At 34.5% G+C, this 22584-nt stretch overlaps 1 protein-coding gene across 1 annotated transcript in view; it reads right to left on the bottom strand.

Moving 5' to 3' along the window:
- Vps13b (vacuolar protein sorting 13 homolog B) overlaps positions 1–22584 on the bottom strand; it is an 881657-nt gene that overhangs the window by 217670 nt on the left and 641403 nt on the right. Inside the window, 2 exon segments of the mRNA XM_023699943.1 lie at positions 2441–2845; positions 17635–17772. Coding sequence (XP_023555711.1) covers positions 2441–2845; positions 17635–17772 — 543 coding nt within the window.

The following is a 22584-nucleotide window of genomic DNA, read 5'->3' as shown; positions in this document are numbered from 1 at the left end:
GTCCGCATCTTGTACAGTAATTAACCACTAGGAAGAATGTATGCAGTGTGTTAATTATTGAAACTGTCCTAGCGATTTGATTTGAAACTGTCTCATTGCTATTTGTTTATCAATAAAATTATGAAAAAAAAGAAATCAACTAGAAAAAAAAATTTCCTAGAAGCCATCTTCAGTTATAACCAGAAGTTGATATGATCTTTTTTCACCTAATTAAAATGCTGATTTTATCTTTTTGTTTTGGTGTACTATTATATAAAGTTAAAATGCTGAAAATAGATTTTGATGTTTTTCATGGTCTCGAACTAAAGTTTTTCCTATTAAATGTCTAACTTCAACTTGTATTTAATCTGACCCAAATAACTACGTTAGAATGTTTTTTAGACACTACCAGTAGAGACTGAAAAAGGTATAACTTCTATTTCTAGGTTTAACTGTATTTAAGAACTACATGTAAAAGGAAAAGAGATACATAGCTTTTTGATTTTTGTTTTTTTTTGCGGAACCAGGGATTGAACTCAGGCTCTTGCACTTGCCAGGCAAGCGATTATTCAACTGAGTCATCTCCCCAGCCCATAGCTTTATGAGAAGAAGAGAACAAGGTGAAAATAGACTGAGTCTATTGATTTATATTGCTGTGAGAAGATTTTAAGTATATTTTAAAGACAAATGTTTACTAAGGATAGACACCATTTTAGTGGGTAAAATGTAAGTAGCAAGTGAATTCAAAAGCAATAAGGATTTTAAAGAAAGAGAAGGATTTAAAATTGCATACAGTATATTTAGGTTCTTCCACAGTCCTAACCTTTCTTTGCTATGAATAAGATACAACTATAAAGGCGTGGGAAACAGTCCAGTGTTCTCTGAGCTGCAATTTATTTGTGGATAAATCGGACGTTGTAACATCCAGTGTTTAATAGTCTTTCATATCCCATGAAACTTACATTTTTCATTTCTAATTTTAAAGATAATAAAAAAAAAAAAACCAGAGCTTTTAGCTGGCTTGGTCACAAATACTTCTGGTGAGAAAGAAATAAATCATCTATGTTTTGGCTTAAAATTCATACATTTTAAAAGTAAAACCTTTTTTATTTCTTAAACTACTGTGCCCAAATAAATCTGTGAAAATAAGTTATAGTTAGTCTCCAGCTGCCACATGATTATTTTTTGTAAGTAACTAGGTTGCATTTAGTATAAGAGCTTATTTTATCTCTGGACTATGCCATAGTCCCAAGTTTTCCCCCTACAAATTAAAGTGGAAAAAGGGATAGTTCTCTTTTACTATTTTGACTTTCAGAGTACACTGTCTGGCATTTTGCCTTAAACTTTTACAGTAGCGGTTTATGTGATTGAAAACTATGATTTCCCACCTGTGTGTTGCCTTTTCTCTTCTCCTCCTCACATTCCTTCTGCCCACCCTTTTTGATTCAGCATGAAAAGCACATAACAACTTAGTCATGGTAACAGAAGAGAAAAATGTAGATGTCACTGCCAGTTAACCCCTCACCTCTCCACCCATCAATGACATTGAATTTGCAGGGTCCAGGCCTCTGCTTGGCTAGGCACAGAAGCACAGCCTTTCCTTGTGAGGTGTTGCTACCTGAGAAAATGCCTTGAAGGCATTCTTTTCTTTTTTCTTTTTGCCAGCTCAGTGTGGTGCCAGGGATAGAACCACTGGCCCTGAGCTTCTCTAAGCTTACCTAAGCAGGCGCTTTAGTCTGCTGAGCTTTCTTGCTGGCCCTCAAAGGCCTTCTTAAAAGTTGAACCTTGGCTTCTGTTACACTTGTGTAGCATATCTGCAACCACAATAAATTTTCTTTTTTAACTAAATTGTTACCAGTGAATTATTGCAGTGCATTAGAATCTCCTGTGGTGCTTCCTGAAGTAGAGTGCTAGGCTGCATGGTAAAGATGGAGTGTGACAATCTGCATTCCCAACCAGGGTCCAGGTGATGCTGATGTTGCTGGCCCAGGGGTCAACCTGCAAGAACCATCATTCTAACAGTTCACAAAACTTGACACCCTTGTTCCACCACAGCTATTTTAGGTGAAAAGACATTAGGAAAAAACAATTTGAAAGAACACACTTCAAGAAGTAGATGAAAATAGTTTACTTTAGGGCATTAAAATATCTAGGCTCAAAGGAATTATTATAAGACTATTTCTGCAATAAGACCACAAATCAGAAATGTTTCCATCACTAATGGCCTATAAAACTTTTAACTTCTACATAATACAAATCTTCAAAATAATGTATTTTTCAGAGGTTAGCAAATCAGGGCTGGGGAGATAGCTCAATGGCTTAAGCACCTTCCTGGCAAGTACATCCTGAGTTCAATTCCTCAGTACCCCTACCCCATAAAAAAGATGTTAACAAATCATATTGCTTGCTCTCTCTCTCCCATTCCCATCTCCATATCTCCTTCTGTATTTTTGTGACTTACCAGGTACTTTTTGTGCAGCTTTGACACTAAGACTTCCGTTGAAGTTTGACAGTGATGCTAACAGGCATGGTTTGTTAGGATGAGGCACAGGTTCCATGGAGACCACAATCTGAGTAGTATGGACAGAAATTTTTTGAAAGTAGGAAATGGCTCTCCACATGTTTTCTTGAAATGAAATCTTTTGCACTCTATCACCATGAACTTTGGGTTTAGACAACTTCCCATGGAGGTTGTAGACTGGATGCTCATCTTTATTCAACATGGTGTATGATAGGGCTGAAGTTTCTTTGAGAGGTGCAAAGGTGTGTGCATTTTTGATCTTCTTTAAAAAGTGGTTTATCTGATCCAGTTTGGTAAAACTCAGGTTCATTTTCAAAGGCTTTGATATATCCAGGCTGATGTCCGCTATAGAAGTGAAAGAAGATAAAGAAATTAGCACAGCTCTCATTAAGTACTCCTTAGGATGCCAGAATGTTGTACTTCTTTTACCACTCAGTTAACTATTCATTCAATGTCATTATTTGAAGAAACATTATCTTTAGACTACTTAACTGCCTATATTCCTGGCCAGTTACTGTTATTTCCTGACACAGCAAGCACCATACATGGACAATAAGGTCATATATTTCCACTTTTGTATTCATACCCCAAGGCAATATGAAACAGGTTTTCAGTTTGTTACTTACCTGAAACCAAGAAAAAGCACTTTTCTTACTATCCAGAACAATATCTGACACAAATACTGATGGTAATCAACACTGATCCAAGTATCTTACTGATGCGGCTTCCCATACTACTCTCTAATTGAATTTTGTAGAAAATATTTTGTTCTCCTTTTTCCAGCTGCAAAACACAACAGCCCTTGCACTGTTCCCTACAGTCTGCATTGATAGAAGTTGAAATACTTCATTCAAAATACATGGAGATTCTTAAAATCTATTTCATTTATATATCTCAAATATCAGATGTTCTCCTAGTTGCTTAGTTGACTCACATTAAAACAAACTCAGCTTATTATTTCTATTTTATCTTATTTACTCTTCAATTGCCTTCATTTTGTTTTTATTATCAGTAAGACTTTGGATTGTAAAGATCATGAAGGCAGAAATTGCCATACATCTTTATAGCCCAGTGTTCACACTGTAACTCACAAATGTATCTAGCAATAAATGTTAGAACTTAAGTGAACATAACAAGTATTCATTTCACTGGAGCCCGAGCATGTAACAGAAGACAAAATCCCAGTGCAGCTAGGAATAGTAATTATTAAGCAAGTCAAGTTAATGTTCTATATCTACTTCCCTAAGGAGGGCTTTTCTCTTTTTCCTTGGATTTTGGCACCTCTGGGTTTCTTCCTATAGGCCAAGTTCACTTTGGCACCCTCATTTTCATATTTGCCTTTCTTCCTGTTCATTCACCTGTCTTATCAGGCATAGTAAAACTTGGGAGAGTCCTGGCTTTAGCAAGTTGTCCACTTGAAAAGATCAAATACTGGAGTAACCATTATACATTAATAATATGTTCTTGTCTCCTCATATATTTTTTTTGAACAGAAAAAAATCCTTAGAGGAATTTTTTAGTGCATGCTACATAGAATAATGGGTTCTATTTTAGCATATTCAAACACTAATATAAGTACTTTGTTCATTTCCACTCCTCCATCATCTCCTTTCTTTCCTTTTATCCATCATCTTTCTCTTCACTAATAGTCTTTTACTTGCCTGTCATCTCCCTTTAAAATTTTTTTTATGTTTCTTAATTCCTCATATAAAAATGTGACATCTGACTTTCTAAGTCTTGTATTTGTTAGTATGATCTCTAATTTCATCCAGTTTCCTGCAAGTGATATAATTATATTCTTCTTTATGGCTGAGTAATATTCAATTCTTCAGTATATTCCTGAAAGAATGAAAATCAACATATGATACAGTGACTTGCCTTCCCATGTTTACTGCAACACAGTTCAGAACAGTGAAGCTATAAAAACATTCTAGGTGCCTATCAAGAGGTGCATGGATAAAGAAAGTATGGAATATATGCACAGTGCCTTGAATGCTTAAGAGAAGGGGACTGGATTCAGTGTGGTGTTTTGTAAGTAAAATGGACAAACCATAATTAATGGATTGGGACCAGGGAAAGAGGTAATAAATGAGAAGCCAAAAAATCAGATTTCTTTCTGTCTGTCTGTCTGTCTGTCTGTCTGTCTTTCTGTCTTTTGTATTTTAGTAAGGGTCTACAGGGTCTCACTACATGGATCGGACTTGTAGTGATTCTCCTGTGTTCAGCTTCCCAAAGAGCTGGGATTATAGGCATGGGCCACTACGCCCAGTCTCAATGGTGATCTCAGCACACACCCCTGAGGGGCAGGGTTGGCAAGGCATGCCCAGGATCAGACCCCTGCATCTGCGTCTTCCTAAGCAGGCAAAAAGTCAGATTTCTGACGTAAGCCACTACTTAATGAATATAGGGAAAATAGTATGTCTGTACTAACTGCTTTGAGACGAGGGACTTATGTTGAGTTTGGGAGCGCTCAGTACAAGGGACAACTGGGTTTTTTATTTGCTCTTTTCCTTTGTTACATTATTAAACATTAATTTAGCTACAACAGGCCAAGTAGTAGTTTAGGTACTCAGAATACTAAGAAACTGTAAAGTCTATTATTTAGAAGCTCACCAATCAGTAAATTATGACAGGTATATAAGCAGGAAATTATTTAAAAAAACCTACAGATTCTTGATGATAATAAAATGCACAGGACATTCTGGAAGTGATGAGAGGCACCTCACTCACGAACAGAGATCAAGAAAAATTTCCCAGAAGTGACTTAAGGACTGAGTCTAGAAGACTCAGGGCAAGTAGCCAGAGTTACACAGTTTTTGTCTGTGTTCCTCAGTCCACAACGGTACCTAAGAGAGGAAGGTCCGCATCCACATAGGAGCTGCAGTTCTCACATACATCACCCTATAAATGCTATGCCAATTCGCAGTTAGAGGAAAAACTGGATCTCTTAGGTTCATCAGGTTTTTGGGTGAATATTGGGCCAACTTCCTAGCCTAATTATATGGTCTTTTTAAAAGGGACATAAAGAAAACAACAGGGAAAGTCAGAGAAATTTGAAGTATGGGGAAGGTTTGTGATAGTTTACTGCTGCTCTGAGGATGGTGCGGGCCAAGTGAGAAAGTGCCTAGAGCACCCTTTGGGCAATCTTTGGATAACAAGTGGCAAGGAATTAGGAACTCAGTCCTACAAACCATAAGGAACTAGATTATGCAATCAACTGGACTGAGTTTAGAAGTAAATTCTAGGAGCCTCCAGATTAGGGCCTCACCCAGATGACCTTATGAAAGTCCCTGAGTAGAAAACCTAGCTGAACCCACCTGGATTTCAATTTATATGATTGTGAGAGGATAAATCTGTGTTGCTCTAAATTATATTTGGTATAAATTAACAGAAAATAAATATAAATTCCATATGCACATTTATTCATATGACATTTCCAGATTTTGATGTGAATATCAAAGAAGTTAAAAGACCTAAGCATATTTGCCTCAACTGTATCTTTCTCTCCAAAAGAAAAAACATCTAGTATAGCTTTAAAATGTATAATATGTTAATCAGCTTCTTAGCTCTTTATTTTTCTTTAAAAAAAAAAATTCAGGGTTCCAAGAAAGAAGAAACTGTCTCTCCTACGGGGGAGAATATAGCCCTCAAGTCTATACACAATAGCTATGTGAAGATTTTAAAAAATAAAGGATAACAGGTCATGGAAGAATAACAGAATTCACAATACCACTTAAACAGGAATGACTTTCTCATTTATCCTCACCCTCATCCCTAGCCTACACAGTGTCATGTGCAGATAAAGAGATATAAAGAAAAAGGCCTCTATTTCTGAATTTAAAGAATGTGAAGTACAGCTCCTAATGCTGAGAGACTACTAAAATTCTCTGCCTTATTCCTTCTTTTTCTCATTCATGATTTTTCACACCATGAAATTAAGTTTTTGGTAGAAAATTCATACCTTCTTTGTTAATATCTTCAGTCCCATAATAGGAAAATTATTTTTAGAAAAGGGAAAAATCATTCAACAAAAATTTTTGGCATTTTTAATCAAAAAAATAAAAATGAAGCAATCCACTTTTTAATGTCTTTTCTACTTTTAAAAACTAATGAAATACAGCAACCTCATCACTAGGATAAAAACACTTTTTAAAAAGCCTAAAAAGCTCTTTTTTTAAAAAACACAGACATGGTGGGAATTATGTAATCTTTTACAGTAAGTGGAAATATAAATGAATGATAAAGTGCTAGGCATACATTGTTAATGTTGTTAATACAGATTTTATTCCAATTACTAGCAAAGTCTTGTGTTTAAGAGTTTTAATTTTTTTTCATCATCCTCATTGAACTTTAATTAATAGACTATTTTCAGAATTTAGATTTTAGGAATATGCAGTTATAGCCAGCTGGGTCATCTACTTTTCTGCCAGATCTAGTTCCTCTTTATCTCTGAAACATATTCTGTATTTTTAAGTGACCAAATAAACCCATGTCTGTCAATTATTAGATTCTAATTACTCTTCAAAACTTTCTGAATAGCTATCAGGAAACAGAATGATGGAATGACTATTGAGTTAAAAGGAGATTAGACAAATACAAATAAATTACAGTTATTTTATGGTCCCATCACCCTAAAAGGTGACTTAATAGTGAAAGGAAAAGAATCACATTGCAATAATGAAATCAGACAGGGAATTCAAGCCCCAGAGGTGATTCCCCTAAGTTTATGCTAATGCACACCTTGTGGGGGACCAAACATCAATTGCTAAAGTTTTCTGAGAACGGTTCCAGATATTTTCTTATTTAAAATGTTCCAACTTTACTTGACCCATTAGTCATCATATTACTTACATTTATAATGTATCATGAAATCTATTACCAAAAATCCAATGGGTTCAATATGGCTTGTTATATCCAAATCATAACATTTGTGAAAGAAAACATTGTTAAGTGATTCTTCCTTTTGAATTTTATTTGCAAAACACTTTTTTTTTAAAAGACAAATAAGGCCTACTAGGAAAACATTTAGTCTATACATAGGTGGCTACGTACAAACAGGAATGGTGCTTTTTATTCCTCATCTTAGAGATAAATGCAAAACACAGATACAACAAATCTACAATTGAGCATGACTTTAAAGATTACAGTAACTTCAATAAAAACATTTTATTACTAATAGTATTTTTCTCTTAGTGATTCAAATTCAGGTTTTTATTACAGTATAAAGCAAATGTGCTCATAATGACAGTGGACAGTGGAGGCTGAATGTTCAGAGGTGTGAGAGCTAGAAAACTGGAAAGCTGCTGAAGACAATGAGGTCAATGTGTTTTTGATGGCATGACATGTGAAGATTTCAGTGGAAGCAGATATGAATGCTTTAATTAATGATGGCATGCCATGTGGAAGTGGGTCCTACTCCAGGTGCTCTGAAGAGAATCAGAGGCAGGGACTGACATGGGTCTGACCTGTGTCAGCCAGTAGCAGTTCATGGTGCTTATCACTTAGATCTGGACATCATCACTACTAGCAAACTTATCCAAACACATATTTTCATGATCAAGCATTGACTGTTTGACTTCATCATACAGTTATGATTATAGAATAATCACATTGGCTTTCTAAACAGAATGTAAAGAACTGAATTATTCTAAATGAACTTGTCTCTTCCAGTAGTAACAGTATGAGGCAAAATAACACCCACGCTCTAATAATTTTTGCAGCTTTTTGGTGCTTATTATCTTTGTTTTGCTATTCTTTTATTTTAAATGTATTTAGTACAGGGTCTACAGGGTCTCACTATATAGATTGCACTTGTAGTGATTCTCCTGTTTACAGCCTCTCAAGTGTTGGGATTACAGGTGCACACTCTCATGCCCAGTCAATTGCTTTCTCAGTGCACCGCAGCAGTGGGGCTGATGTGGCAGGCCTGGGGATCAAACTACCAGCCCCTGCATCTGTGTAAGCAGGCGCTTTAATTCACTGAGCTATCTGGCTGGCCCTTGTTTTGCTATTCTTAATTGTGGCATACATTCATCCTTGAAGACAATATATACATCTTTTGGAAAGAGCCAAATGTTGTTTGGAGTTAACTTTAGCAAAAATAGTATTACCAAGCTGCTTATGAAAAAAAGGAGACATCATGCAAGAGATCCGTGAGTGGAAATCAAAGAGGAAAGATCACTGAAGGTTAGTGAATTAGGCTAAACCTAGTGGCAGCTAAGAACTAGGGTGTACAGAGAAAAATGAAGTAAGGATTCCAGACTGGCAGAGCAACAAGGCTTAAAACATAGAGAAGTCAATTTACAGAGACTCTGTCTTGTCACCAGTATTGGCTGAAGAGGTCACTTGAGATTCAGGGCTGAGGAGACATATGTCAAGTAAATGTCTGAATATGCCTTTTTCTCTCAAGCCTTAGCACACCTACCTGCCTCTGTGGTAGTCCAACTACATACTATATAGCAATCTATACAGTAGTAGAAATGTGCCAGTATCAATCTTGGTTTTATAAGTTATTTACAGTAGCCACCATGCATCTTGGCTATATCAATTATTTACAGAGACTGATGAAGTGCAACTGTACCAAAATCTTGCTGCTTTGAATGTAATGTTCCCCAGAAATCACCCCCACCAACTGAACCAAAGTGTAGCCATTGTAGGTGAAATTTTTTCTTTGCAGGTTCCCATTCCCAATTATGTGACAATCTGAGTATCATTAAAAATAATAAACTTACAATAATACCAACGAGTGTCAATTAACTGGCCATCACTGGGATATGCTAGGCAGGTGTTTATGCCACTGAGCTATATCCCTGGCCCTCGGGGATATGCTAGAAAGCCAATTTATATTTGAAAATTAAAGGAAAAGAATAAAACATTTATCCTGCCTTTGTGGATGAATAGTACCAGGTGTGGTGGTATACTTCTGTAATCCCAGTGCTGGGGAGGCTCAGACAGGAGGATCACTACTAGTTCAAGCTGTGTAGGGAAACTCTACCAAATAAATACATGAATAAATCAAAGAAGAATCTGAAGTTAAGGCTACTAGTTAACAAACTTTGGAATAATCAAGGACTGCATTTACACAAAGGAGGTACTAAATACTATGAAGGGCTACTGTAATAAAAAAAAAACCCACGGAAAATACCTCAAATGGAAACAAGGACAAATCAAAAATGATAGTGCCATATGAGAGTACATGGCTGGAATAATGCTATTATTTAATATTTTAAAGGCACTTGAACACCATAAGGAATGGTGAAAAAAGCAAGGGGGGAATGTGATGCAAACATATTTAAAGAGTGAAACGTATCTACTAGGTGTGTGGAGAAACAATCTTGGAGTTAGATGTAAGTCAAAACTAGAGCTAAGCATTTGGAATTTGTTAACATAAATTGAGGCTATTGTTCAGAGATTAGAACAGAAAGCTCAGCCCCTGCATTCTTGGGATGGCACAGGGCTAGAGCGTTAAAGGAAAGAGAGCTGTATGGAAGCAATAGTTAGGGAAGCCAGATAATATTTCTTTTCTTTTCCATTTGAGCCTACTCCATGTTGCTTCCATAGCAGGTCATTCCCGAACCTCCTTCACTCTCTTCTGTAGAGGAAAAATTATGATAGAATTAGCCTCCATGAAGACATGTTTTTAAAAATTAAATATCTGCCACTCCACTGACTCAGTTGTGTTGCCGGCCCCTTATAGGCTTACCAACCCAGGATCAGCATCTTTGGGTCTAATTGATTATAAATGCAGCCCATCAGATGCTACAACCCTTAATTAGACTTTCAAAGAAGACTAAGTCCTTCCATTCTGCAGTGTAGGAATGTAAGTGATATGCCTTGTTATGCTGGTGGAAAATTTGTTAATAAAATTGGACGGTTATCTGAGTAAACTAAAGTTCATTTAAAATCAGTTTATTACAAATAATTTTTTTTCATTTCTCTTTAAAATAGAAATTATTGTTGAAAAGCTAAGCTGAAATGTGAAAGGCTTTCCTGCATTTCAAATTCTCAATCCATTCCCTATCTGACATCCTAATGTTAAATTTATGGATTCATTTGATAAATCAAGAGGAAAATAAACAATGATAATAATGTTGACACTGGAAACTGGACTCCATAATACCCAGGAAATGTAAACATCAAGGTTCTTATGATTTTGTTAATTAATTCATATTTCTTCACATAGAAAATAGTTATAGTATGGCTGTAAAATTGAATTAACTTATCGGCAAGACTCTAGTGGCTAACCAATGGGCTTTATCCCAATTTTTGGAAAGAAAGGATAAAAGACAGAATTTTAGGGAAACATTAAGAAAAATTAATTAAAATTAGTTTCTGAAGATCTTTTCTTTCACTTTGAATCTTCTTGCCTTTAAAAATTGTATTACTACCCAGGCATAGTAGTATATCCCTACAACCTCAGTTACTTGGGAGTCTAAGACAGGAGGATAGTAAGCCATTCTGGGCAATTTAGCAAGATTCTCTCAAAATAAAAAAGAAAAGAAATGAAAGGCAACATAGCTTAATGCTCTCTAGTTGTAACACCCAGCATAAATGGGGAAAAACGATTTCATTTATTCTTCACTTTCTTTGGGTCATTTTTCTCAGGAATCTGTTTCCATGAATCAATCTTCTTTAATTTCCATCAAGTAATAAATTTAATAACAGAACAGAACAGAACACAAATGCAGAGTTCATCAAGTAAATAAAGACATTTAAAAACCAAATATTTAGGAGAAAGTAACTTAAAATTTTTACTTTATGTAAGTAAAGCTAATTGTTCATGGAAAGTCTTTATTTTACAGCACTTAAGTATGCATTTTCATTCAAATCAAAGTTTGTGGAGATAAAATATTTTAGGATGTTTAGGAATTTTTAAGCACAAATTAAAATCATTGTAACATAAAACAGCAAGTTAACTCAAAATAAAACAATATTCAGAGTAAGATAATAACCACTTAAAAGTCACATTGATTTTTAAAACAAAAATCATATAGAACCAAAGATAAAACCAATCCAAAGCTAATATGAAATCAGAAAAACTGAAAACTACATAGGTAAATAATGAATAAATTAAATAGGATGAGATCCAAAAAAAGATATCAGGAACCCTATGGCTATGTGGATACTGAACCTAAGGTAATATGAAATTGCACTCAGAACCTTGTGTTTGATACAAGCATATTATTTAAAGTATATGATGAATAGCTGCATGCTAATCATTAATTTATAATAAAAGAGAGATGACTTGAGAATCTGTCTTAATTTGGTACATTTATTCTTTGTTGCTATTTAAATGTCATTTCATGGCTACAGTGAGGTGTGGTTCAAAGATTTTTCTGCAAAAGAACAATGAAAAAAATACCAGGGAGTTCCAATATTTTTGTAAATGACCCTGAGTTAATTAGAAAAATCTGCACCCCTTCCAGTTCTTCTCATGTGTCAGCTCTCATTAAATTAAAAAAAAAAAAAAAAAAAGCTCATTTCAAAGTTAAGAAATCCTATGGTTAACAAAACTTTTAAACTGGGATCAAGTGGGCACATTCTTCCATTTCTGTGTGATGTCATACCAAACACATTACAGTTGAATTTGAATTTGCAAGAGTAGAGTGATTTTTCAATATAAGAAGTATCTGATTTAACACTAATTTTTCCCTCTGTAGGCCAACTGCGCTGGGAACAGGTGGCCCTGCTTTCAATTACAGAGGGCTAGCATGCCAGTGTGAGGCCTGGATTAGTTCACCTTCTCACGGGGAACTTTCCTCAGTTGGGAATGGATTTATTATAGCTTCACACATGGAATAGAGCTCATGTCAGCTGAGGGCAGTGACACATCATATGATTCAAATTAACCTGCTGTGGACTGTTCCGCAGGGCTTAGATTGTGTATTAAAATGACGACATTTTAAAAACAGCTTGAAAGAAACCAGGATTGCTGAACTGCAATGGTTCCAATTTGTTCCAACTAATCTATCACCTGCTGGAGATATTATTCTAGTGGGTTTTTGGTAGCTGCTGTTTTCCAGGTTTCTCCAAGCCACTGACCTTGCTAATGGGTACAATTGTTGCCTCTGAAGGAAAGAGGTGGGGGCGAGGAGAGACTTGAAGGAGTTTTTGGTGTACAATTTAGGACCAGCCATTTGGGTAAGGTAATTCTAAGTGAAGAGAGGAAATAAGTGAATACTCAAGAACTCTGAATTGGTTTGCCAAATACAAGTTGCAGAATTTGTATCACCTTGTTCACAGAAAATAATCTCTAAAAGATAATTTTGAAAGGATGGATTTTAAAATGCTATTATTTTGAAGAAAATTTAAGGTTAGGCAATTATACTTACTATTTCCTTATATTTGAGGGTCATATCTATTATCACTGTAACCTAAATTCAATAGCACAAAAAAGTTTATGGCTTTGGATATGTAGCAGTAAGGCATTCTTTAGGAATGTTATGTGAATACATATGTATACTTATTAGAAAAGTAATGGCAGGAAGTTTGTCATAATATTTAATAAGAACATTGCATAAGAAACAAGTATTATTTGTAATACCTTAATTATTATCACTAGTGCTTATTTCTTAAGGGAGAGAAATAGTACTGGAAAATATTGTAAACTTTGTTTTCCCCCTTCTCAGCATAAATAATGCCCTTTCTTACACTCTTATTATGTAAAATTCAAAAAAAATTTTAAAAATTGCTAAAAATCTATAAAATAGTACATTCAATATGCCAAAATTGTTTTAATGTCTTTTATTCCCATTTAAATAATGTTACTATTCTCTATAGCTTCTTGATTTCCAATTTAACATACAGTGACAATCTGACAATATAATGACAGAAGGTAAATACCTGTGGAATATCTACTGACCTATTTGAAATGATAAACTGTTCACAGTAAGAAAATTTTTATTCAAGAAAATAAATTTAGTACAAGGTTGTCAGGAAGCTTCACAGAGCTGAAACAACATTTAAACTAAGAGTACTTTTAGTTATAATCTCCATTCTGTTTAATTTCTGACAATAAAAGCACCATTATGAAAACTGTTCTCTTGTGCCCACAAATTTCTGGAGTTGTACCCTCAAAAGCTATTACTAATGCTCTTAGAAGTCATATATAAACAGTTGGATAAGCAAACATGTCTATACATAGCTTAGCCCCTAAATAACATTCATTTCATCTAGGAACCTGTTGAAATGCAGATTTGTAAGCTCCATCTTCCACAACTATTAAATCACAATTTGCATTTTAACACATTCTGCAGAGATGCTTCACACAAAGCCTGAAGATTGAGCAGCCCTACTGCAAAGTAACTATTTCAATTCAATTACTTAAGAGTTTGAATTTCCGGGTACATTATCATCACTATTGAAAGGACATGAAATCAGAAATGCTATATATCTAATTCCCAATTTGGAAAAGTACCTTAAGAAACACAAAAGTACAATTACCTTAAAAAGCAATTTTTTTCTACCACATAGTTATATCAAATGCTGGAGGAACTAATATATAGTTTTATGTACTCATTGGTGTTTTCTCTTAGGATTCAATTTATTTGGTTGTGTTCAGAATATGGTACTGAATCTACCATCAACTTGCAAATCCTTATCCCTTTCATGAACAGATCAAATAGAAACTGCAAGACAGCTTCCCAGCCAAACTCAGTGAAAGACTAAATACAAAGCAAATGTGAGACTCAATGAGAAATAAGAAGCAAAGTTTGTCACTCTTCTATGAACTAATCCTATTTTATCTTTTTTTCAGTACTGGGGATTGAACTCAGGACCGTCTACTGTGCTATCTCCCTAGCCCAAATCCTATTTAATCTGTCCCAACATTTTAAGTCTTTCACATATAACACTAAAATCAGGAAATGTCCTACATCTGATATAATAAAAGAAAGCACTGTATTACAGTTTCAGTGGCAGAAGAGTTTTTCCATAATTTTATTGAGAAACAAATAGCAATGAGACAGTTTCAAATCAAATTGGTAGGACAGTTTCAATAATTAACACATTGTATACTGTCTTCAGTGGTTAATTGCTGTACAACATGAGGACATGATATCCTATTTACAAAAACCATTAGAACAAATCACTCTATTCATTAAGAGAATGTAACTATATATCTATCCTAACCACTCTGAATACACAGATGCAAAATAGACATTCATCTGTATACCTTTTTTTGTTCAGTTCCGTTATTTGATTATTATAGGTGTGTAAACTCAGCAAAATATTCTAAAAGAGTCCAGTAGTCCATAATATTATTGGGTCTTCCGCTTCACTGGCAATGTCAGAAATTGTTGACCTGATTCCCCTACAGGTTAACATAACAGCATGGCTTTACTTCTTATATTTCGTTTTTGTACTTTTCTGCTAGATGGTTAAGACCAAGGTAAAGCAGGACCTATGCAACAAGAGTTGTAGCTTTTGCGTCTGATAAGGTCAGTGAAATCCCCTCAGGATTTATCCTGAGATCCTGTACCTCACATTGTAGAACCTTTGTCAGTGTCAGCCATGTGGATGAGTCACGGCCATTGCTGGGCCACTGTGTTCTCTGTGAAAGCCTGAGAAAATGTTTTCTCTCCATGTGACTCTCCTTAGGCACACTGTACATCATTGATCACTTTCCTCTTTGGCCCCATAATGACCTTGATCAGAAAATTTGGGACACTAGTGAGTTACATGATGTAACAGTACAAGTTCTCATATGTCCTGAGTCTTATATGACCTTGGAAGGCTAGGGCCAAAAAGTTGGCTTTCAATGCAGCCTTCCTTTTTCTCTAATTTGGTCTGCAAACTTAGGTTGTTAACCATCCAGAAGACAAGCTTATTGTTATTACCATACAACTTAGGCTGTTAAGCTTAACCTCACTATCTGTCTGCATATCAAACATCTAAGGCATAACATGGAACAGGTATTTTTCATAAAGTATTGATATGTTGAACTTTAAGTCCCTACAGAACATGATAAAAAAATTTAAAAATTAGGATACATTTTAAAAATAGGCATAAAGAATTATAAACTTATGTTTACACATAAGTCCAAAAATCTCACCATATACAACCTTGAAGCAGGACAGTCCCACAACATTCCTTTTCCTGTCTCTTGCTTTCATTCACCACCCCCTTCTTTTTGAACAACCATCTACCAGAGAGACAGCATAGCAGCAACTGGCATGTCATGACAAGCAGCCTGTATTCAGAAGACCAGAATGACAGGCACTCCAAACATGAAACTACTATTACAGATTACCATCTGCAGTGCAGTTGCTTAGTTCACAGGTATCAGTATATATAGTTAGTCAGGGTGAGAATCTTTCCAATTAATTGCTAGATTCAAAAATCTTCTGGAGATTCTCAGGATCATTGCCTTGTCCATCTTCTACATATAACTGTATGGCTTGACACTGTCATGTTTCCTAGCTCCAGAAGTTTCTTTTTAATGATACATTAAATATCTTTTCCTATAATTCATGGTGGTTTTAATTCAGTGAAAGAGAACATTTCATATTCAAAAAACAAGTACTAGATAGAACTTATTCTCTTCCAACCTATCTACTGTTACACAAAAGTTTCTTCCAACATTAATGACTCCCTTATCCTTCATCCTGAGTTTCTAACTTTCTGTTTTTAAAACCATGTCCAGATACTTATCATGAATAGAAATAGTTCTTCATGATAGCACTGGAGGTACAAGCATAAAGAACAACCAAGCCCCAGAGACGAGCAAATTCGGTTTCTGGCTCTGTCCAGTCCAGACCTTGTGACTGGCCCTCTCCATCTACAGTCATTCACCACAGGAGCACTGAGGAGCCACAGCACAAACACTCCACAGGGTCCACACACGGACATTTCCCTGATCAAAATTGATGCTTTGCAGAGTTGAAACTATAAACTCATTTGTTATTTATTTATTTATTTATTATATATTTGGTACAGGATCTCACTATGCAGCTAGGATTCCTAGTTACCTTCCGGTTTGCAGCCTCCCCAGCTCTGGGAGTACAGGTGTAAGCCACCATGCCTGGTTTTGGTGGCTGTCTCAGCACGCCCAGGAGTGAGGTCAACACAGCATGTGTTGGAACTCTGCACAGGGATCGAACTCTGGTCCCTGTGCTTGCCTAAGCAGGCACTCAGTACACTGCACTATCTCAATGGCCCTTATTATACATTCTTACTGGAAAAATAAATACTTATTTGATGATAAACATTCTAAAATACTATTCCATATAACAGAAAAAAACTAAAATATAGTAATTTTTGTTAAATAAATATTTAACACTTTGTTGAAGAGAAGACTAATAAAAGAAGAAAAGGAAGAAAAGACAAAGGAATAAGAAAAAATGGGAAAAGAGGAGGAAAAAAAATAATATCTATACTAAAAGTAGATTAGTAGAGATATTAAGATCTAGTCTTTGTAAATATAAAGACAGATTTTAAAATAGTTTTTCTGCCACTATAAGTGGGCAATTTCCTTTACTTTTTAGTCTTGGCTGCTTTAATTATAAAACAGGATAATTGTAGTACTTATTTCTTGGGTTTTTATGACTATGTAAACCACATTTGGTATTTGTACCTATGTATCTCAAAGAACTAATTGCTTTCTGTGTCTCAAGCACTTTCCTAAGCATTTGAAATGAATGTACTCAAGTATCTAATCTAGCTATATGTACTATTTTATGTATAAACATCATGTGTTCAACCATTCATCCTTCTATCCATTTTATTTCCTTCATATACAAGTAAGAAAACTGAGGGGCTGGGGAGATGGCTCAGTAGAATAAGTGCTTGCCTGGCAAGCACAAGGGCCTGAGTTCAATCCCCAGTTCTGCCAAAAAGAAAAAGAAGAAAAGAAAAGAAAACTGAGACAGAGAGGATAAGATCATTCATTTAAGACAACACAATTAAGACAAAAGGTAGAAATAAAATATTGGAATTTTAGCTTTAAGCCAGCTATTCTTTAATCAACCACTTGTTGTCAGGCTAGAGGTAATTAGAAAGCATATTTATATCTGTCTTTTGATCTCTAGGAGGGGCAGCCCAAAGAGAGAACATTTTAGGAAAGCAAGTGAACTATTTATTTTTGGCAAAAAAGGTCAAAATTTCCAACAGATCTTATATGTAATTACTATAATCACCTGGTCCATTAAGGAAGTCTTTAATTTGTAGTGTTACAAGGGAAGGTGGTATACCACTCTTACTGTCTGTTTCTCCAGGTACTGTCTGTAGCCATACAGTGCTGTAATCAAGGCCTTCAGGCAGTGTCTTCCCAGGATCTGAAGTGACAAAATTAAAATTAAAAACATCAGTTACAATACTAACATCTCATTTTAGTGTATGAATTTTTTGCAGCACATAGTAAGTATGTAATAATTGCATTCATTGTGGAGAATTAGTGCAACACATATATATTTCAATTCTTTTCCCCCTTTTGCTTCCCCCCCCCTTTTTTTTGATACCATCAGATTATTTACTTGTAGGTCTTTATAAAGTTTAATGTATAAATTTGAGTTGATGAATAAATGAAAAAATAGCTAAATAATTACATAGAACTTTCACTGTTTGATTTATTTGTGTATATTCAGTATATTGTATGGAAAAAGATAAAACTGTCTATACAAGATGGGGTCACAAAACTTTGTTTTCCAGTACTAACGAGAAAAAAGACATTTTAAATTTCAGCTCAGGTCACTTTTGAAGGTAAAGCTCCTGCACTCTGAGCTACTGAGCATTAACAGTTTAAAACTTGGATTTAAAAAAATGTTAGAAACAAAGAAAAACTGGCAACCCTGTCAGCTTGAAAAAGACACACACATGTTCAAAGATTCAGTGCATTAGGACTACTTATGGGTTATTTGATCTATTTAAGAGTTTTACCAACATTATAATCTCTTTTTACTACTAGGCTTTTGAAGTTACCTTCAGTAGCTTTCCCGTAACCTTCTTTAATGATAAAACTCAATGTAGTTCCAATCTTCACTGAAATGTGAGTTTTTTCTATTTTGACACTTTCCTGTTTAATGTTATATATCTTTTACTTTTTTGGTTAATATAGTATATTTTTAACAAACTATATTTGGCTACTGGTACTAGTAAAATGAATTTGCTTTTTAATATTTGGAAATACAGTTTTTAAATAAAAATACAGCTCTTTAAATAAAAATCACTGCTGTATCTTGGCATACAGTACAGTAGAAAACTTCTCAATATTGTTTTCTTTTTTTGTTTCATGATTGTTTTACTCACTATGTTTTAACAGCCTTTGAATGTCAATTTTATTGGGATATTCTTGCCACAGAGCCCATCTATTCCATTTTCAGTCTATTTGAAATGTGTTATTAAAGAGTTATTTATTTTAGGTTTTATTGATTGGATTGCTTTCAAGAATAGCATTTACATAAAGTGTATTATATTCAACATATGGTTATATAGTATTACTGTCATATGTGAACTGGGCATATAAATTCTACCTTGGAATTTGTATTTCTTGACCTTATCATGTGATCCTTATGAAATTTGGCACATATAAACCTTTACATGATTTCAAAGAAAATACTAAAAGCAATTGATCGTGACATTAGATGTATATGGTAAAGATCAAACACTAAGCTAGTGCATTCTTCATTTTTTAATATCATCCGTGAATTTAAAGCAGTGAAAATATGCATAGTACACCCACTACTCTAGTTTCTCTTTTAAATACAATGGTCAGATCTGGAGAAAGGATTATAGCAATCTGTTGCTGGTACATGCTACACTCAATATGGGATTTATGTAAATGACCAAGATGTGAGTATTTATCAAATAAGTGGTACTTGTTAGATCTATATGAAAGAACATGATTTTTCTCTTAGGGAGAAAAAAATTACATAACAAAAACAATAATTAATGAACAGACATGGACTAAAATAATGAACAAATGAACTCTGTGTGTGTGTGTGTGTGTGTGTGTTTACTTTGACAGAGTCTCGGAGTGTATTATGGGCTCTCCTTAAACTCATTATGTAGCCCCAGGCTAGCAGTGAACTTGCAGCGATTCTCCTGCTTCAGCTTCCTCAGTGCTGGGATTATAGAAATGAGCCATCATACCTGGTACTCCTGATAAAACTGATGTATAAATATTAATATAGTATATAAAAATGGCAAGTAAAATAGGATAAGTAAAATAAGAGGAATTTCATATACCACTTGTATGGAGAACGAAAAAAATGTTATGCTTGTGATATTTAAAAATACAATCCATTTATTATACTTTTCTAGAGATAAGGATTCAAAATAGCATGGGAGTATGCATGATAGATAAGTATGTTATACAAAACATCAACAACGATACTCCAAAAATCAAAAATCTAAAACTGATATATTATGTGTGACCACATAAAACTTTTGTCAAAGAATATCATGAATAAAAAGTCAAATAACAAAAAAGAAAAAATTGCAATACATGTAAAAGTAACAGAAAATATAACAATATAAAGAACTCACACAGCCAATGTGGATACTCATAGTAGAACCAGGGAAGACTATAATAGGTCTTGCTATGCTTTACAAGTTGACCTCAAATGGGCTTAAGTGATCCCATCAGCCTCTTCTATAGCTACACCACAGGTGCATGCCATTGATCCAGATTTAATCACATTTCTTCAGGAAGCAAACAGTCTTTCTAATCTGGGCATTAGTCTCTTGCTATATTAATTTGATCTCATTGGGATTTGCAATCCTTAGTAACTTCTTGTCCAATATTACCAACTTTTGAAATGATAATTGCTTAAATTCCTAGTTATACCAATGATAACATCAGCATTATGGATCACATATAATAAAAAACAATGTTTTCTTAAAAATTATTAGTGCAGATTCAGATTTTAGTGATATTTTTTCACTGATATAATACTAAATTGACATTACTTTCATTTTGACTGTAACATATGATAAAATATATAGTAAAACAAATGCTTGTGTGATGTAGCCCTGGTAACCTCAAAATTTACTTCCTTCTCCATTTATCAGTTTTAGAAAGTCCACAATATCTGTGATTTTTAAAAATGAAGTAACACTTATTGTATTTTCATGAAACCTCTAGTCAATGGTTATAAGAGTTACAGGTACACTCTAGTCCACCATAACTAATGAAGCCAGGCTCCTCTCACCATGTTACAGAACCAAGGTGGTATCCACAGCTACTGTTGGTCTGAAGTACACTGGGCTGTCATACTCATGAAAGAGCATTTAAGTGATGGGACTAGACTGTGATAAGGTTTCAGAAATCGTTTGCTACCAACCTAGGAGTTTACCAAACACACTTTGAATGTCCTGAAGCTTTCACATATTTTATTCTATAATAGAGTTTATAACATGTGACAGAGTATGGAGTGATAAAAAAACTTTCAAGGTAGTCAGATGTTGGCATAAATTCTGATTCCACTAGGTAAATTTGTTCTCAAAATAAAAATTGTGAAATATTATATAAGATAATGTAAACTGATTTGAGACTTCTATTTTTCTTTTGTGGCCCTGGGGTGAAGCTGGTGCAGCATGTCGTGCCAGGGATCAAACTGCAGTCCCTGTGTTGCCTAAGCTTACCTAAGCAGGTGCTTTAGACTGCTAAACTATTTTGCCAGCCCCATAAACTGGTTTGAATGTGACCTATCATGACTACAAAGTGAACATGTATAGTTACTTCGTCAAATGTCTACTCTTCTTGTTTTAAAAACTGAAAATCCCTCATCTAAAACAGAAATATAACAGAAATGGTTAAAAAAAATGAAAAGCTTTGTTTACTGGTATAAATTATTCTTGGTTTTAGTCTTAAAAACTGGCTGGCCTTTTTATAATAATTATGGAGGCTTCAAATAATATTCAACATATTTTGCTTCCCTATTAGTACTTCTAGCCACAGACCCAACTATTTCCTTCTAATTTGATTTAATGATTATCAGAATTACCTTCCTTTTTTTTTTTCTTTTTTCTTTCCTTCTTCCCTCTCCTTTTTTTATCTCTCTGTCTCTTATTTTCCTTGGTATGTGTACTACTGGTGATTGAACTTAGGGCCTCCACAATAAGCTACATCATCCTTTTGTTATTTTCATTTTGTAATAGGGTCTTGCTAAGTTGCAAGGCTGTACATCTGAGCTGGAACTATAATCCTCTTGACTTAATCTTCCAAAGGGTAGGAATTTCAGGTGTATGCCACCTCTCCCAGCTCAAAGTCATATACTCACCTCCTTACCTATCCCTTAGAGGCCTGTTGAATCAAGGAATCAATAACCTGCAAGGCAAAGCAGGCTGCTTCCATTTTCTAACAAGAAGCTGAGTAGTCTAGGAACATAAGCCTTTAATAAATAGCCGAAATGAAATGAGTTTTTACAACACTTTACAAGTAAACATGGAAAGTAGATCAGGAATTCAGTTTTATAGACCTTTCTTTTTAAAAGGAGATCAAGCATAAGCCACCATTAGCACAACTGTGCTTGGTTGTGATGATGTCCATGGCACAAAGTATAGTTTCTGCCATAGAGGGTCACCATGAGACCAATCGCTTCCTGGCCACAAGACATGTAAAAGGCAAGGCTGAAAGCTTTTTAATTTTAGTTTCTTTTACTTTTGCTTTTTATTATTAGTGTATGCTTGCAATTTATTTACTTTCTTTTTTCTTATGTAATGTATTTTTATCATTAACGTAGTTGTGGTATAACAGTTACACTAATATTGGGGAATTGGTAATGTATATTGCATACCTTGATCATTCTTATTTTTTCTTGTATGATTCATAGTTTAAATGGCTATTTTCTTTCTAACAATTTGGTCACAGAAACAAATGTACTTGATGAAGCTTCCATAATACCTTAAAATTAAATTGTGAAGGAACATAACTCTATGACATACATTAATTCAATGTCAGGAAAGAAAATTGATGAAGAAACCAACTCAATTACCCTGGAGGTAAGGAAAGTAATAACATCTTGTGGACCATTTTCATAACCAATGGTTAATTAGTGAAATATCAATTCAATGAATTTCTTTTGGTTTATTTTCTGTTCTTATTTACAATTTTGTTTTTCTTTCTTTCTTTCTTTCTTTCTTTCTTT

Source organism: Octodon degus, unplaced genomic scaffold (assembly GCF_000260255.1).
Source record: "Octodon degus isolate 3935 unplaced genomic scaffold, OctDeg1.0 scaffold00118, whole genome shotgun sequence".
Classification (NCBI taxonomy): Eukaryota; Metazoa; Chordata; class Mammalia; order Rodentia; family Octodontidae; genus Octodon; species Octodon degus.
This window is presented reverse-complemented; position numbering and strand designations above follow the sequence as displayed.